The sequence below is a fragment of the Taudactylus pleione genome, unplaced genomic scaffold (genome assembly GCF_031769625.1).
Source record: "Taudactylus pleione unplaced genomic scaffold, aTauple2 ptg000190l, whole genome shotgun sequence".
Taxonomy (NCBI): Eukaryota; Metazoa; Chordata; class Amphibia; order Anura; family Myobatrachidae; genus Taudactylus; species Taudactylus pleione.
Window position 1 is genome coordinate 369,745 of NW_028284592.1, and position 19,207 is coordinate 388,951.

The 19,207-nt window shown below is 42.6% G+C and overlaps 1 protein-coding gene across 1 annotated transcript in view; it reads right to left on the reverse strand.

The window, feature by feature from the left end:
- UHRF2 (ubiquitin like with PHD and ring finger domains 2) overlaps positions 1 to 19,207 on the reverse strand; it is a 110,231-nt gene that overhangs the window by 25,846 nt on the left and 65,178 nt on the right. The window contains exons 4-5 of the mRNA XM_088476578.1: positions 15,018 to 15,236; positions 617 to 726 (exon numbers count right to left, since the gene is read on the reverse strand). Coding sequence (XP_088332704.1) covers positions 617 to 726; positions 15,018 to 15,236 — 329 coding nt within the window. The remainder of the gene's footprint in view (positions 1 to 616; positions 727 to 15,017; positions 15,237 to 19,207) is intronic.

The window sequence follows — 19,207 nt, forward strand, 5'->3', positions numbered from 1 at the left end:
TAGTGACATTTGAGCTATTTTCACTCATCAATAATTACTATATTACAAGAGTGCCCCCAAAAAGGAGTCATCTTCTGTTATCCTGGTATACAGGATAACATGTTTTAGTTTTTTTGTTCTACAGTCTATAAAATGAAGTTTTATCGCTCTCAAAAATCAAAGCTGTGTTCAGTTGTATTCCTAACCGTTCATCTGAAAATGGTGGCCTTTCCATTTCCAGCCTTTACACAAACTCTACATTGTGTACGTGTAATGTACAGTATAAAACACAAATGGCATGGAACAAAGTACTAGCTATGTTTTGCTACCTCATTTTCAGGAGAGGAGCGGCCATTTTTTACTGTAGTGAGGTGGTGTATGGCTGTCCATGTCTACACATCAGTGACAGTTTAGCACAAAAGGAAAATGCTTATATTTAATAGATTTATTGTATGTAAAGTAGTAGAGAAGTAGCAAACAACAATGTTATCATACACACATAAAGCAATGCATCATATTCCTTAAACACTGGGAAGAGTATGGCTTCTATAGGGCATATTCATCCCTGACCATGATAGCTCCATCCTCAGTTCTAGCATTCTTAGCTATTGTAAAAAAAAAAACCCACACAACATACTTTTAAATTCTCCATCTCCAGATGATAGAGGATATGCTCCAGGCTTTTCTATCTTGTATATTTCTTCCGGAAAATGAACCTTACAGTCATTAATAGCATCTCCAGCAGCACTGAAATACAAGAATACATGCATATGTATAAAACGGCTAGTATACTCAAATGATCGAAGTAGAGCATATCGTATAATTAGTAATCCCTGGTGAAAGACTGTAATGTCAGGCTGCTTTAATCTATACGCCATATTTTCTTAAATATATAGTCATACTGGGTCATCAGCATATATTACTTGGAATTTCATATTTTAGTCAATTTCATATGCAATTAATAAACAAGCACATTAAGTTATGCTGTTTTCATATACCTGCAATGCATCCAGTTCATCATAAAACATTTTTATTATTTAGTTTATACATATTACAAACACGCAATTAGTCCAACCTCATTCATTTTCTATAGGAATACTAAATAAGGTACACTATACAAGATGTGATGGAAGAGTAAGATTTATGTATGTACTTCATTAAAAACTTTTTCCTCTCCCTGGTTTTAAATTGTTATTTGACTGAACAATGAGCTTGTATAGTCACAGAATACTGCAAGATACAACGCTTTTACTAACATCTTAATCAATAGAATTACTACCATGGTTGCTGCTGGTACAGAGCCCAGAAATATGGGTACATAAATATGTTGAGCCGTAGACCCCCCTCCAGGCACCCAGCGGGCTCTTTCTGAGCGGGGTATAGGCGGTAGGTGCACACACCAACCATGCATGTTTGGAAGAGGCCATTTTCTGCTATGTTCAGAATAGCACAGATGGCCTTGTGGCTATAGTATCATCGCTGGGATCGGCGTACGTTTTCATATAGGGCCCTGCGATGCACTGTTCTGTCCCTCGGTTGAAAGCCAGTAAAAGCATGAAAACGGGTATGGTATAAAATATAAGGGATTCAATAACCCCAATGCCAAATTCCACCTGAGGTTGGGAGTTTGGGAGACCTTGCATTTAGGTGCTATACATTCCATTTATTTATGCTCAAAGAAGTAAACACAAGTGGTTCAAAGGTGAGTTCTCAATTCACTCCCACAAATCCCACAGCATCAGCTGTACAAGCACTTATTAGACGTTGCACGCCAGCTTCCATCACATTTTAAATGCTATGTCACAGGCAGTTTTTTCCCTCCAACACCAGTAGGTAACCATCTTAAATAAGGTTGGTGCATTTGTCTTAATCATTGGTTAAAGTATATTGTAAAAAATTATAGTAGTCGAGTTTTTACATATTGAGAATTCCATTTACTGCTAATTCTCAATGAAGACTAGATTTTAACTACAATACTTGTAACTTACAAAGTAACAAGTGTTGGTCTAATTCATTCAATTCAATGACGGAGATGACTGAATAAAAGTGACAATTCAAACCCATGAGAGTTCTGGGAACCTTGTACAACACCTGGTACTCGTGTCATTTGGTGCACACTCTGAAACCTACAAACATTCAGCATAACTATTGTGCGGTTTTTCATACATTTAGCCTAAAATGTGTTTTTGCAAAACAGTAGTGCAAACTAGTCATTACACCAAGCGTATTTACAGCTATTTTAGAAACAAATGTCAATCGCTGTTTTAAAAACATTTGACAGCGCAGATATTCTGATGATGACTAAAATTAGTTACATATGTCTCAGATATCTCAGATATAATAAGAACAAAGACAAGAATATCTGGAAGTGTGTCTCCTAGGAATACACACAAACATATATGTGGTTTACAATGTTTTACATACCCAGACCCAGGTTATAAAACTTATTTAACATTATCTTCCTGCTGACAACATAGATCAGCAGCAATCAAATCCACGTTTCCATGTAGCATAAAGAAATTCAACTCCCACTCCGGAAAACGAAGAGGAAAACATGTTACAGAAAGAAAGTCTGCAGGGTAGATTGCTATGCTCTGCACACACCACATCTCCTACACACTGTTGCTTGGGGCGACAGCTGATTACAACACATCAATGTATGCGTGTCTTTACTAGCCAATTCATTCATGTGGTTTTTTTATATAGCTTTTGTGCATGTTTTTTGGCTTTCCAAAACAGTTGTACAGGAGAAACTGGAAATTTAAGAATTTATTGTTAATGTTCATGGTTTAGAATCCTTAAATCTATTGTTCAACATGACTTTGATTAGAATTTCTGGGTAGATGTACTAAGCCTTGGAAATAAAGTACCAACCAATCAGCTTCCGTCATTTATCAAACACACCCTGTAAAGTGATAATTAGGAGCTGATTGGTTGTTACTTCATATCTCTTCAAGGCTTAGTACATATCCCCTACTCTATGTTTACACATAAAAAGCAAAAGATAACAAAGAATAATGTGGCGTATATCCTGCCGTGTAAGAATAAGGAACTGAGTAGCTTTTAGTAGAATCGTTCCTCAGGCACCTCAGGATCACCATTATGGTTACATAAAGTCTTATCTCACCTCCAAGCCCTTACTGCCCTCTCTTTCCCACAAATTGCAGCCTTCACCACATACTATTACTTAAGATCTCCAGCCCAGTGGCCTATTCTTCTCTTTTGTAGGTGAATTTGTGCACTCTCACTCCCAGAAAACTGCCCCCCCCCTTACACAGCTCCCTACTCAGTCCCTTGCCCCATAGGACTCTACTCCTTCCTGTTATAACTTTATTCTTAGGCTATTTACCATCCATTGTGATCTTTATTAACATCAATAGGTTAAATTCCCCGCCAAAAATATAAACCTTATATACAACTGTTCGAAACCTACATGACCACGTTTATACAAATATCAGTGATGCTTATAAGACCATCTTATGCCCTCATATTGGGCAATCAGATCATTATTCCCTACTTCTGGTCCCAAAGTATACTCCTGTGATTAAAAGGTCTAAGCCGGTTACCAGGAATGTTACTGTTTGGCCTGAAGGGGCTCTGTTAAGTTTGCAGGGCTGCCTTGAATGTTCTGATTGAGAATTGTTTGTTAAAGAGGCAATGGTGGATTCAAGCATTAATGTAGATTTATTGGTCTCTATGGTTCGGATGTACCTCAATTGTTGTATAGAGAGTGTTATTAGGAAAAAAGAAATCCATCTATTTCCTAATGAGAAGCCATGGATGAATAGTGAGGTCCGTTCTCTGTTAAGATCTAGGGATGGGGCATTTAGGGCTAAAGATAGCACAGCTTATAAAACTGCACGTTCAAATCTGGAAAAAGGGCATCCGCATGGCTAAAGAGGCATACTCAAACAAAATTAAGAGCCAATTTAGGGAATGTGGTGATGCGAGGTCAGTGTGGCAAGGGATTAAGCACTTAACTGATTATAAAGGCTTAATACCTGTATCCATAAGAAAGATGGCCCTTCGGCAGATGAATTTTGCAAGGTTTGAGAAGGCTAACTTGATCCCTGCAGTAGAAACATGTGATCCCCCGTCAGATAGGCTTTGCCTACATGGAACTAATGCTAGGAGGGCAGCAGATCCGGACTGCATTCCAGGTAGAGTTTTACGCATGTGTGCTGATCAGTTAGCAGGAATTTTTACAAAAATGTTTAACTTTTCACTAGCTCAGTGAATCGTTGCGCAATGTTTGAAAGTTTTAACAATTGTTCCTGCCCCTAAATCTACGATAGTAACCGGTCTAAATGACTATCGCCCAATTGCCCTTACATCATTGGTGATGAAGTGCTATGAAAGGGCTGTTTTGGGCCATCTTAAGAGTAGCATACCGGTGGGTTTTGACTTTCACCAGCTTGAGTACAGTTCAAATAGATCAACCGAGGGTGCTGCTCTTACGGTTTTACATGAGGTCCTCCGTCATTTAGAGAACAGGGACTCATATGTAAGACTGTTGCTCGTGGACTATAGTTCCGCTTTCAACACCGTTGTGCCAGCGTTATTAATTGCCAAGCTCCGAGAGATTGGATTTGATGTGCCAATATGTAACTGGTTATTGGACTTTCTGACTAATCGTCCACAGCCAGTTAGGATGGGTTCTACTCTCTCGTCTGAGCTTGTACTGAACACAGGAGTCCCTCAAGGCTGTGTTTTAAGTCCCCTTTCATATTCATTGTAAACGTCTGATTGTTCTACAAATTCAGAATCAAATTTTAATTGTAAAATTCGTAGACGATACTACACTTGTGGGCTTGATTAGTATGGACGAGGAGGACAGTTATAGGGAGGAGCTGAGGCAGCTTGCTAAGAGGGGGGAGAATAACAATTTGTTATTAAATAGTAAGAAAACAATGTAAGTGGTTATTGATTTTAGAAGATCTAGGAAAATAACCCCACAGCCATTATTTTTGAATGGTGAGAAGGTAGAGATGGTTAGTGGGGTTACATTTTTAGGCATCAACTTTACTGGGGATTTATCGTAGTCTTCTCACATTTCAGCTGTGGTGGGTAAGGCTCAGCAACGCCTTTTTTTTTTTCCTATGTTGGCTCAGAGTAGTGGGCCTGTCAAAGCCCACACTTGTGAACTTCTAGCGCTGTGTAATTGAGAGTCTTTTGACTTACTCTATTACAGTGTGGTATGGGAATTCCAAGTGTTCTGATCGCAGCTCTTTAGATAGAGTAGTTAAAGCTGATGAGAGAGAGAAAGCCGTGCCTAAGTTGGATGACATTTTTTCTAGGAGGAGTATTACAAAGGCCAATAAAATTATCTCTGATCCTAGTCCTCCATGTTACTCGCTTTTCTCAATGTTGCCCTCCAAAAAACGTTTTAGGTGTCTTGGATGCCGAAACAGCAGGTTGCAGAATAGTTTCTTTCCCTCTGTAATTGTTAGCCTAAACCTTTAATACTGTGTATTTTAAATTTATGTGAGTGATGAATTGCATTGTAATCTCACTTATGCATTTTTTAATGTTGTAGTGACAACAATAAACAATTTCAATGATCCCTTTATTTTTCTACAGGAAACTCATAGGCTTCTAAGAGACATTGAAAGAGCTTCGCTAGGGAGTTACAAATGTAACCTTCTCAGGAACATTGCCAAAACTAACTTACGTGTCATGCCTGACCCATTCGCAGTCTAACTCGCTTGTTCCTATTATGTTTCATACTGCACTTTTGAGTGTTATTTTGCCAAGTTATATTTTATACATACAGAATCTATACTTTTCTGTGCTATTTGTCACTGTACCCAGGGCCGGCACTTCCATTAGGCAGCTGCCTAAGAGCGCCGGGACCTGTAGGGCGGCCGGCTGATGCTGAAAAAAAAATGAAGGATGTCTGAAAGAGACTTCTTTCAGATGATCCTAGCGACGGCCGCAAGTATTACTAGTCCTGACCGCCCCTGGGCTGCCTGGTGACCGGTCACAACAGCACTGACAGTCTGACACTGCAGGCCCCGCTCACCAGCCGGAGCAGCCCGCCTCTTGTTTACTAATGTGCAGAGGGCAGCTCAGGCATAGAATCTGGGGCATAAGCACTAAATGTGGCCAGGGTGCGAGTACAATAATAAGGGGAGGCTGCTGTAGATGCTGCACTGCCTTCACACTGGCACAGGCAGCACAGCAGGGGAAGACCGTCCTTGCAGCTCTCCATCACACTACACTACACAGACCAAAGCTGAGAGGAGTCAGGATATCCCATCAGGCTAAGCTGCATCAGGAGTCAGGGGGGCTGAGCACCAATTGGAGGAGCTGATCACATGCTCCTTTCTGACCCCTCTGGTGCTCGGCATCATGGGACTGACCAGTGACAGACAGACTGGCTGATAGGGGCTGCTGCAGGGACTGGGGACAATAATCACATCACTGAGTAAGTAAAAGTTACTTTTCTTGTGTTATAACTTCTCCATATACTCTTATTAAAGTATAGGTAACTGTGAAGGCACTCTGAGACAGATATATATATATATATATATATATATATATATGTGTATGTATGTAATATATATACATATCTATCTATCTGTGTGTGTATGAGTGTGTGCAAATATATGAATGTATATGTATGTGTGTATTTGTGTAGCAGGTCTGCCCCTCCTGCAAGTGTGAAGGTGGGAACTGTGCTTTTCCTTCATGGAGTTGCAGGAGGAGGAGTGCACAGCCACGAGAGCGTGCTGACAAGATGGGGAGGGCCCCCCTGTCTTAAGTACCCTAGGCCCCCCCAAAGGCTTAATCCAGCCCTGGTGTGAGAGGTGCTGCTCAGAAGTGCTCTTTACAAAGATCCTGGTTGGCCAGTGACAGCAGTGATCATTGCACAGACTCCCAGCTCCAGCAGCAGGTGGTCATGGTGTTCTAGACTGGAGAGTGGTGGAGGCAAGGGAGGTTTATTAAGATAGACACAGTTTCTTATGATGTGTCTTAAATTGTTCCCTGATACTATTAGAAGCTGCCCATCTATCATATTATCCTGAAACAAGTACACTGTATGCTGGTTATTTCCCATCACACACTGTTGCACTTTGTAGATTTCCCAGGGGATGCATTGGTCTAATGGGAGATCACTGCACTATAGGAATCCCATTTTGTTCTGCTTTTACACCAAAACATTAGGGGTATCCGGTTACAATGTCGACTTGGTTCAAACTGTAGACAGGCAACATGTTGATATCCTCAGAATGTTTATATGTTCACAATGTTGACATTGGAACTGTCACATGAAATGTTGACATGCTGAGGATGCCTAAGGTTAGGGATGGGCTAGATGGGTGGGTTGGGGGGGAAGTAGGGTCTGAAGTTTTGCCTAGGGTTTTGAGAAACCTTGCACCGGCCCTGACTGTACCTGTGCAAATTATACTTTTATTTGTACCACACATCTTGGTATTATGCTTAATTTGTAATGTGTATGTTAACTCTCTTGCACTGTGGCAGATGTAGCATCACACAAAAACCTATAATGACGTTGATATAGTTCCATCCACTCTGACTCAGAAGGTAGATATTCAGCCTAGAAGATATCCATCAGAGGAGCTAAATGGCCATTTTTTGGTATTATCTTATCCATCGCCTCTCACTCGTTTACGTGGTCACCCACTGTTTCCACCAATCAGCTTGGCCAGGCATTTGCTGGCAGGATACAAAGTGGGCTTCAGACATTTTCACCACATTTTATCTGACTTTTTCCCATAGGCTTTAGCTAAAATACTGGAAAAATATGGGTTCTCACGGTCCGCTTGCTTTTAATATTCCTAAATAAAATTAAAAACTGGATTCAAGCGCTGCGGAATATGTGTGCGCTATATAAATAACTGGTAATAAATAAATAAATAATTCACTCACGCTCTGTTAGGGGTCCCTGAAGACTGGAGTTGGGAAACACAGACTTAATATATCAAGTAACAAATATTCAGGTTATCGGTGGACCGATCGATTTCACTACTGAGCGTGATTACCAAGCCACTCAATAAACACTTAGACACTTAGGACCATATTCAGCTAGAGGCGAAAAGTCTGAGGTCGGACTTTTTGCCGTCATCGCCGGTTTTCCTGGGGATAAAGTATCGGGCGCATGCCCGCGTATCCCCGTATTCAATTAGGAATCAGCGAAAATGGGACCTGGCGGAAAGGTAAGTAGCGAAAAGTCCTGTCACTTTTTGGGGAAATCAGCCTGTCACCCCCCAAAAGATGTACTAACATAGGGGATCACTATGAGTATCCCCGAAAAGCCCTGCTAAAGGTATTTAGGGTTTTTAAACGGTGTCGGCAGGTACTTTAATGTGGCATTAACAAAGTGGTGAAGAAAATCATTTAAAAAAAAACTAGTCCCATCAAATTTGGGGTACATGAAAATGGGTTCCCTAAAGTGAACTTTTAAAAATAATGAAAAATCTACCTGCCGCAACCAACCGCATTCTAAAAAACACCTACCACATACTTGGGGACCCCTCCCTGAGTCGATTTCATTAGTTTATAAGTTTGTCCCTCAACTTTTTTTCGCCCCCAAAACGAAAGTAAATTTTTTGGGGTATCCTGTTGAACTTTTATAAAAAAAAAAATTGACACAGAATACCTTTACGGGACATTGCAAGAGTTTTTTTTCTACTTTGCACCCCAAAACACAAATTCTGCACTTTTTTTCGCCACCTAATCATAGTGAAAAGTTATCCCCAGTTTTTGCCAAAGACTTTTCGCACCTTTTGCAATCTTTGAAATTGAATATGGGGAAAAGTCAAAACGGTGAAAATGAAATCATCGGCGATAAATTATCACTGAAACTGACTTTTCGCTTCTAATTGAATATGGCCCATAGACTTAAAAATCAGAAAACTACTAACAGCAAAGGAGAGTAGAAAGCAATTAAGAATACATTTTCAGCTTACTACATTACATATAAAACATACAACACAGATATACAAGTGTTGCATATCAAATTAATCAGCACAGTCTCCTGGTGCGTTGGATGTATTTTCGGCAAGAAAAGATCCAAGAAAGTCGCCCAGCGCTAGCAGAGTCTTTTATTCCATGATGTTAAATTACTTTTTAACGTAATTTTACAAAGTCATTAGCCTGAGAAGAGAATGTTGTTAGGAAAGGACTGAGATACTATGGAGTCTGTAATGTTTCATGCTATTTTGCTAAACTCTGACATTCTGTCAATGTCTTTTTGTCGCTATAAGAGACATAAAAAAGCATCTGGCTTCCTTACTAGAGGCATCGAGGGAAATTCAATTGCCCACGATCATTTTTCATGCAGTAAAAATGGGACTTTACTGCGATTTTTTTTTCGGCCAATTCAATTACCCTCCATTTTTACTACACAGAAAAATCCCAGTTTTTCGGGTGAAAAAACATGGATCCGGGGACTTAGATTCCCAGATTCTATGTGTTTCACGATCGTGGCAGTGAAAAACTGCATTTATCGGGTGTTTTGTTTCATCTGCCTCCGGGCAGGTAAAAAAAGATCCCAGATGGTGCCCACTTCCTGTCAGCAGTCCAGCACACGTTGCTGTGTGTTGGGCTGCAGTGGGACTGCAGTGCTCCTCTGAAGGAGGGAGGATGCAATCACATTGGCTAATTGGCCCCCCTGGATCTGCCCCTGGCCCCTCCTCATGTGGCCATTCCCCCCTCACCCGATAAGTTCCAAGTCTTCGGGGCTAATTGAATTAGCCCGGGCAATCAATTAGCTGGCGGTAATGTTCTGAGGCTAATTGAATTACCCCCGTAAACTGCTTTTTTAATATTATTTACAACAGTGTAGATTATTCAGGTACAAGATGAAAAGGAGCACAGTGGATGTCTCAGGGTAGATGAAAACAGGGTCAGCAGATAATATCTGGGGTAGTTTGTTTAAAGTACACACTCATATATAAGAGACACCGCTTCTTTTGTTTATGTAGAAGACCCTAATGAACCTTTTCTGGGTACATTGCAATGTTACCCTAAAACAACTAGTATTACATACACAAAAGTTTAGTTTGACCTTAAGAGCGGGTGTGGTCTACAGTTTTGTGACTAGTCTATAACAATGTAAAGGTGACTAAGGACATGCGTCTGTATTTAAAAAAAAATAAAATAAAAAATTATATATTTTTAAATGAGTATTTGTAGAGGCTGTGTATATTAATTTCAAACAGTTTATTTTTTAACTCTACAAATCAAGTTAAAATGTTTTCACTTTTAAGCAGCTAATAAAAAAATATTTTTCTTGTTATCCTATATCTAAAGTACGGGTGGGAAATAAGTGGCCCCCCTGATGTTGTAGAACTACACGTCCCAACATGTCCTGCAACAGTTTTGCTATTTGAACATTCTAAAACTGTTGCAAGGCATGCTCGGATTTGTAGTTTAACAATAGCTGGAGGATTGCTTATTGCCCACCCCTGATCTAAAATATAATGATTTCAGAATTTTTCTATGAAACAACACGCACTATATACAGACATATGAAACGTTAAAAAGGATACCAGGACCACAATATTTATGTATTCAAATTTTGTCTCACATTACCACAACTCAACTCCTAATAATTTTTGCTTGTGGCACAAGTACTGGGCGCACAAAACAAGATTCTGGGTTACTCACCGTAGAATTAATTCCTCTAAGTCCATCTGGGAATCACTGACGCTGGCATATGAGGGAGGGGTCGTGGAGTTGGCACTAAAAATAATTTGACTGGCTGAAAATACCCTTCCCTAGCTCTCCAGTTATCTGACTAGCAAAGCCAAAAGGAGAAGAATAAGAGATGAACATAAGAATCCATCACACACATCAGGGAAGGTGATTCCCAGATGGACTCAGAGGACTTGATTCTACGGTGAGTAACCCAGAATCTTGTTTCCTCTTTAGTCCAATCTGGGAAGCACTGACACTGGGACTTCCCCAAACAAGCCTAAGAGGGTGGGGGATTACGTACAGGCAATGCTGTACGCAACACATTGCGAGCAAAACTCGTATCTTTAGCCACAAATGCGTGGAACCGATAAAATTTGGTAAATGTGTATACGGAGGACCAGGTGGCCGTCCTGCACAACTGCTCAATCAAGGCACCCTGCCGAGCTGCTCAAAAAGCACTCACAGCCTGAGTTGAATGTGCGAGAATGGGATCAGGTACTGACTCGCTCAAGGCTATATAGACCTGCTTGATAGTGGAAGTAATCTAACGAGCAATAGACTGCTTAGATGCTGGTCAGCCTCTTTTATGGGCATCATAAAGTACTAACAGGCTGTCTGTCTTATGCAAGGCAGAAGTCCTATCCACATATATTCTGAGTGCTCGTACCACATCCAGAAACCGGTCGGGACTCTCCGGATCAGGTGGATGCAATACTGGAAGCACAATCTCCTGATTTAGGTGAAATCTTGAAATCACCTTAGGAATAAAGGAAGGCCGAGTGCAGAGAACCGCTCGGTCCATATGAAAAATCAAAAGAGGAAAGCTAGCTGACAAAGCCACCAACTCCAAAACTCTGCAAGGTGAGGCGATTGCCAAAAGAAAAGTTACTTTCCAAGTTAACCACCTTAATTCCACCTTCTCAAGTGGCTCAAAAGTATCCCGCTGAAGAGCAGCCAAAACTTAATTAAAGGTCCCAAGGTAAGCAAAACTGGGAAGCCCGAAACTGAAAATGCCAGTGGCCTACCGCAAATCACAGCAGTTCGTGGTCTTGTTCCCAAATAGGTAAATGGAGATACGTGTCCTTTATATCGAACGACCCAAGAAATTCTCCTACTTCCACAGGGGCAATAACTGAACGTAGATAACAACTCCATCCTGAACCTTCTCACCCTTAAGTGCAGGTTGAGACTTTTCAAATTCAAAATGGGGCAAAAAGAACCACCTGGCTATTTAACAGAAACAGATTTGAATAAAAACCTATCCCCTGATGATGTACCAGAACAGGGACCACTACCACTGAATCTGAAAGGGAGAGAATTGCCCCCTTAACGCCCTTTTCTGAGCTGATCCCGAGGAAGGGGGTTACAAAAAAACAACGGGGAAGTGGTCCCTCCAAATCCAGTATGTAACCTCTGGAAAGGACTCCTCTGACCCAAAGGTCTGAGGTTGACCGAAACCATGCCTCCCTGAAAGAGAGAAGATGGCTACCTACACCAATGGCCTGGGGGACGTGGTATAAGAGATAGATAGTAATTACATAGACAATGTCTAGGTAGACACCAGAAGTTAGACAGACAATAGGTCTACATATACAAATGGTCGACAGGGTCAAAAGGGCGACACAAAAATGGTCGACACAAAAAGGTTGACGTATAAGTTTTTTTTGTTTTCTAGCCCTAATCTTCACCCTAACCCGCCCCTTGGTGCCTACCCCTAACCCTCCCTCCTGGTGCCTAACCCTAACCGTCCTGGTAGGTCCCTGACCCTAACAGTCCCTTCGACTGCCTAACTCTCCGGTAAGTGCCTAAACCTAAAATTAAAAAATAAAAATAAACATGTCGACCATTTTGTGTCGACTTTTTGACCCTGTCGTCCATTTCTTACCTGTCAACCTTTTGTCCCTGTCGACTGTCTAACATCTGGTGTATATCTAATTACTGTCTATCTACAGTCCGGAACCCTGGGCTGGGAGTCCTCCTGATCCGAGTCATTGGAAGGATCTGTCACCCCTACGGGTGCCAGGCCGACAGGACCGCATGGCCATATGCCCTCTTAACAGACCGCTCTCCGACCTCCTGTCGTACCTCTGTTGGAAAGAGGCCGGAACCTACCAGAGTACTGAAAGGACCAAAACCTAGAGCGGGAATTAAGAACTGAAGAAACTACATTTTTCCGACAGTCGCCTGATCAATAATTTGTTCCAGCTCTGGACCAAACAGAGATTGATCTGTAAAGGGAACTCCCTCCAAAATTATCTTGGAATTGCTATGCGCTTGCCAAGAACATAACCACAACGTTCTTCTGACAGAAACAGATAAGGTTGATATACCTGCCAGAAGAGAAAGTGTCTAAAGATGCATGACTTACATAAATTGAAGTCTGTTTCAGGTTGTCCACCAGGGTAAAATTATCCGAGGAATCTGCACCTGACTGAATAGCTTCTGCTAATTGGTCTGACCAGGCTTCTATGGCCTTGGTAGCCCAGGTCCCTGAAAACACCGGACGCAGGGTAGTACCTGTTAAAGAGAACAAGGATTTTAGCAGATGCTCACACTTAAAGTCCGTAGCATCCTTCAGTGTGGCTGCAGTAGCCATTGGAAGAGCCGTAGTCTTTGCTAAACGGGCAATCTGTGCATCCACTGCTGGAGGTACCTCCCTTGGGGGGAGATGTATTATAGCGGCACTTAACAGCCGGAGCAGGGGAGTGATAACTCCCCCCTCCGGGGATCCCTGCCTGAGTACACAGCGCATCAGCCTTGTGCTGATGCGCCATGTCTCAGTCCCGGCAAGCTCCACTGAGCATGTGCGGGATCTCGCAAGTATAGCGATATCCCACGTGCAGCCCTGGAGCCGGCGGCCACCGCAGCAGGGACAGCGTTGTCCCTGCTGTGGGTATAGGGCATCGCCAAACTGTAGCTGTCGATAGCGACAGCTGCAGTGGGCGGAACGGTCAGACGAACTGACCGCTCATACATTGCCCAGGCTATCGGCGCTGCTATCTATTCAATCAGTCTTCCAGGAAGCAGCAGAAAGTCACCTGACCTGGAAGGACCTCCCACAGGCCTCTGGGAGTGTGGGCAAGAAGACTTCCAACACTACCAGGTGGTTCCTCTGTTATCCAGGTAAGCACGTATTTTTTTTTTTTGTAAAAACCTACAGCACCTAGTATTCCCAGGCGGTCTTCTTTACAGTGCCTCCTGTGCCCCCCTAGGGAAACCGTAGCTCACAGAGTGAACCGGACCCTGCCCGTGCACTTAGTTTGCCGTCTAGCTGCCCAGCATTACTCTCCAAGTAAACTGTGGCAGCCGGTCACAGCTGCAGCCTCCGTGAACACGGCCTCCTATGGGGGACTTTTATTAATATCCTAGGATCCCAGCACACCTGTGGGTGCCTGGTGACACTCTACCGGGGCCCGGAGAGAGATGCAGCAGGGGGTGAGCAGTCCTGCTCCTAATTCCAACTCCTCCAGCCTTGAACCCATAAAGGGATTCAGGCTCTAAGATTCCTTTAGTGTAAAAATTTTTTGCTAGAAACAAACAAAGCCCTATACTTCTTCGTACCTGCTCCTGTTGGCACTAAATAAAATAAAATAACTGGAGAGCTTGGGAAAGGGGGGCGTATATAAGGGAGGTGGAGTTACAGTCAGCCAATTATTTTTAGTTCCTACTCATCGGCTCCTCCCTCATATCCCAGCGTCAGTGCTTCTCAGATTGGACGAAAGAGGAATAAACTGCAGCAGAGTGTCATCTGGGACAAAAAATATTTGACAGTTCAACTTCTTCCGTGTCCTGCCCGATTTTAAAAGGACAAAATGCGCCCTGCCCTTTATCGGCGCCCCACTAAAGCAGCCAACTCTGTGCTGCCCCCACCCGTGATATTAAAGACTGAAACCATGACTGTAGTTATTAACAATTTAATAAAACATTCCAATATTACACAGACTTTTTTGCTAAAAATAAAAGTAAAAAAAATGTAAAATAAAAATGATAGTCTAGAGACTTTGCTGGCTATTCCATGATTTACTAACACCCCATCAAGCTGGTTGGGATGATCTGGACAGAAGGGGGAAAGAAAGCAACCTACAGTGTGAGGTAGAACTTCCAGATCAATATATGCATTTCTATTGTAGAAAGAAGGCCAAGAGTGTGTTCAGCAGTTATATCTGCAAAAGGTGGCTACTTTTTCCAAAATTTCTATACAATTTTGAAAAAAAAATAAATCACAGAATCATTTTATCTCCAATTTTTTATTTGTTCTATGAATTAATGTCAAAGTAAACGGAGACTTGAAATTGTGCAAATATCAATAAAAACTGAAACAATTGGGGTGTTCTAAGACTTGACCGACACTATATGTATATTCACATACTTACCCCAATAAAATCTTGACAAACACTTCTTTGTTCGTTCTTGACATTTCCTTCAAGTTTGTTATTTCTGCATCAAACCAGAAACCACGCTCCTCTGGAGTTTCAATGTTGTAGTTTACCATGACAACATCACCCACACCGAGGTCACCCCACTTTAATATGGTTCTTGCTCTGGGCCGCATGTTGCAGGATGCAATTTCCACAATCCCATTTTCTGGGTAACTGAAATTGAAAACAAAAATTACAATACTGAATGAAAATGTAGACTCTACATAATATCATATTTAGATAAGAATGATATATTCGTCATATATTTATACACACAAAGTCTTTGAACACAGCTTAAGCCTGTTTGCTGTATTCACATCTCTCACCCAAATTCAACATCACACTCAACACAAATATCCCCAACATCAGCCATACACCTGCCCACCCTTTCCATTCTCCCATTAATAGTAAGAAACTACCATAATTAAACACAAAACTATTAATACCAAAATATTATCACCATGGTAATTACACAATAAACTAATGCACTAACCTCCCTCTCCACCCCTGCAAAATAAAAGGCTAACAAAAGTCCCCATCAGGTTCTGTGACTTGTATATAGAAGCACTCATCCACCCAGCCTTGTATGTTTGTGTGGTGACAAAACTCCACGGCAACATTTGTCATATTTCACAGCAGGGAATCAGTGCGATTTACCGGCGGCCGTTCAAATCCCGATAGCAGCAGCCCGGCAATGGTGGAAATCCCGATCGTCCATTAAGGTAAGTATCTAATTCCTCCCCTAACCCTCCCTTAGGGGTGCCTAACCCTAACCTCCCCCCCAAGTGCCTAACCCTAACCCCCCCTTCCCCGCCGCCTAACCCTATGTCCCCGGGGGGGGGGGGGTGCCTAACCCTAACCCCCCATTCCCCTAGCCTAACCCTAACCTCCCGGGGGAGGGCGCCTAACCCTAAGTCCCCCCTGGGAGCGCCTAACCTAACTCTCCTCCCCCCGTGCGGCTGTCGGCGCCCAGCTTACCTTTGATCGGTAAGCCTGGTGTCAGGCTCCCAGCGTAGGTCTAATGAAAGGCGTCGGAATTTTGACGCCTGTCATTTGAACCTTGCCGGGATTAGACGGTCGGGATTGCGACCGTCGGCTTCTCGACTGCTTCCCCACAGCAGGAAGTGTATGATCCCATATATAAAGTTCATGACATTGTAAATGTGATATGGGGATATAAACTTGAACACAATGCCCAAACTGACTACCCATATATATGCAATTACTGCAAGACTACATAAGTGCCAGGAGCAACATAGCCAATGTGGGGAAATGATTACAACGGGCACATAACTTTTCTGGGTCATTTCAATCAAGGTGTTTGCATAGGCATCTGCCCTGACTCATTAAAGATGCTGCTGGATCCTAGATTTTACCAATTGACTTCTAAATTCCGTTCTCTTACATCCATCCCTACTTTATTATGTTGCATCAAATAACTTATTAGAGTGCATGTATCTATAATGATACCATTTAAAAGTAAAACATTTTTGTAATTCTTTAATTTTAGTTGTTCACAAATAATGAATGAGACACCGTACATCAGTATAAACGTGAATATTAGGTGTGAATTATTTTGACATCGGGCCATGTACTGTAAGCTCTATAAGCATGACCATAGAAACCAAGCATTAACAACATGAATCCATTTATGAGGGTAGGTAGGGGCAACAGGACTGGCAGAGAAGATAAACAGGTTTGCATATATGCTCTAAAGTAGCGGTATAAGAAGAGGGTGCCAAACAATAGAGGTTATAGATGCCATAATGAGGGACGCTGTAGAAGGGAGCATTAAAGCAAAGGGTAAGGGGGCCGGGCTCATGAGACTGTTTACATTCTAATTTGGAAGAGAGCATAACTCAAACAGGAGGAAAGTAAGTGAAACAAGTGGAGATGTATCAAACCATCTAATGAGAACCAGTGGAGAACTTGACCATAGCAACCTGTAAAATGATAGCTAGAAGCGGATTGGTTGCTATGGTCCAGTTCTCCACTTCTCCCCTTTAGAAGAGTTGATACAACTCCTATACAGAGTGGAGATTGGGACAGTTGTCAGAGTAGATTAGGGTTGTTAGTATAGGTCTGACCCGAATGACGTGATAAGGATTACCATATGAGGGTAGCAGCATGAGAAAAGTCTTGAAGGTGGAAGGTAGAGGTGGTTACCAGAGACTATACCTTTGATATATATGAAAGGGTGATGATTCTGAGGGTGTTCCAGATAAGGGAGAGTAATTTGAATTGGATTCTGGAGGACACCGGGAGCCTGTGTAGGGATTTACAAAGTGGTGGGACACATGCGAAAAGATCATCAGTATTGTTGCTTTACTTAGGACAGATTGAAGCACAGATAGGTGAGTGAAGGGAATGTCAAAGCGGAAAGAAAAAGGTGTAATATATTTCTAACTACCTGAGATACCCGGCATTGTCTGGGTTGAAGACTGGTCCCTGAATTACACCTGCAGCCTTTATTTTTTTAGATTGTCCTAGTCTATAACCTGGATTAAATCCGTATAGCTTCCCAAATCACTTGAGTTTCAGAAATCACTGTAGAATAGAGGGGGTGCTCTAGCTGCGGATGGATATGCCATTACAGATGGTAACACAATAGCGACTGCAATAGAACTATTATAGTAATGCAACAGGAGGCATCAAGCCTCCTGCATGCATTACTGATCTGAGCTGCATGGGATCATCTGTGATCCCTTCGGCAAGCTCAATGACCATTGGGTTATGCAAGCAGGCCACCGCTGATGAGTAAAAGAGGGCAGGAAATCTCAGTCAGCTGACGGAGATCCTGGTCTCTACACTCCCCATCCCCCCCCCCCAACGGCAGAGATGCGTCTTTTTGGGAAACAGAGGCCGTTACTGCCCCCCTCCCTGTCCATAAATGGCAGCAGACTGTCAATCACTGACAGTCTGCTGCTGGACTGCGTGCAGGATTTCAGACCCATACTGCACATGTACAGTACTGGTCAGGCGCATTCGCAGATTCCCAATAGTTATCTGCGTGATTCCTATCACTGTGTCCGAAGCTGAATCACCTCGAAATCACTCTGCAGACCAGCATTGAAGACCATGTCTAGCAGGGCTGCCATCAGGGGGGAATGTCGGGACTGGAGTCTCGTTCCCGGATAGACAGGGGGCCCCGTCTGCAGTGGCACTGAGTAGCTTTGATCAAACTCCCCTGCAGTTTGTAATCTTCGTATGCTAAGCTTTGCCAGGGTCAAAAATTGTGGATTAATTATGCGGTCTGCCAGTCTGAATGTATTGAGTGCTGAGCTGCTCATGTGTCTGCCAGGCACTCTGCTAAGACCCCCGGGGCAGCTGATGTAGGATGAGACGAGTGAGTGAAATGCTAATAATGCACACTGTTTAATGTCAAAGTTTATTATGTAAACACATAGGGATGACTAACTCCGTATTTCATGTATGCGGCTGTTGGAAAAGTGATATAACAGCACTTTGTAAGAGATGAGAGTGTGACAGTGTGTGTATGAAGTCAGCTCCTCAGCCCCAGAACCTGTGTACTTTAAGAGAGTCCCGGATTTATGGGATTGAGGGACAGTGTGTGGCTCAGACTAAGTTCAAACCTAGGCAAAAACCTAATCCTTGTGAACTACACCACCATGCCAAATTTGGTGGAGTTAGGTACAAAACTCTGGCCATGCATAAAGGACAGTGGAGGCAGTGATGGGACTGGGAGAGAAACTGTATTTGAAGACTAAAGCAGAGGACAGAAGTAAAGTGTCAGACCAAGACAGAAGACATGGGAAACTGAGGAAGTTGTGGTGCTCTTGATGGAGGGGAAGATTTACGGGTTGGTGGTGACACTGGGAAGAGGGAAACAGATAAGCTCTTTTTTTGGACAGATTGCGCTTTAGGTAGCGTTAGAACATCCATATGGATATAAAGAGATAGTTGGTTACATATGATAAGATAGTACCAAAGGATTCCAGCAGGGGCAACTGGGAGATAGCCACCCTGAGGTTTGACTGCCCACTCTCTGGAGCAATCTCCTGAAAGTATTTATGGGCAGGAGACTAATTCTCCCACAAATATTTAGAGGCGCTGGGGAGTAGAAGGGGGCAGAGTCCTCTTCGTCTGGCAGCATGTGAACAGGGGTGAGGAGCCTGCCACCACTA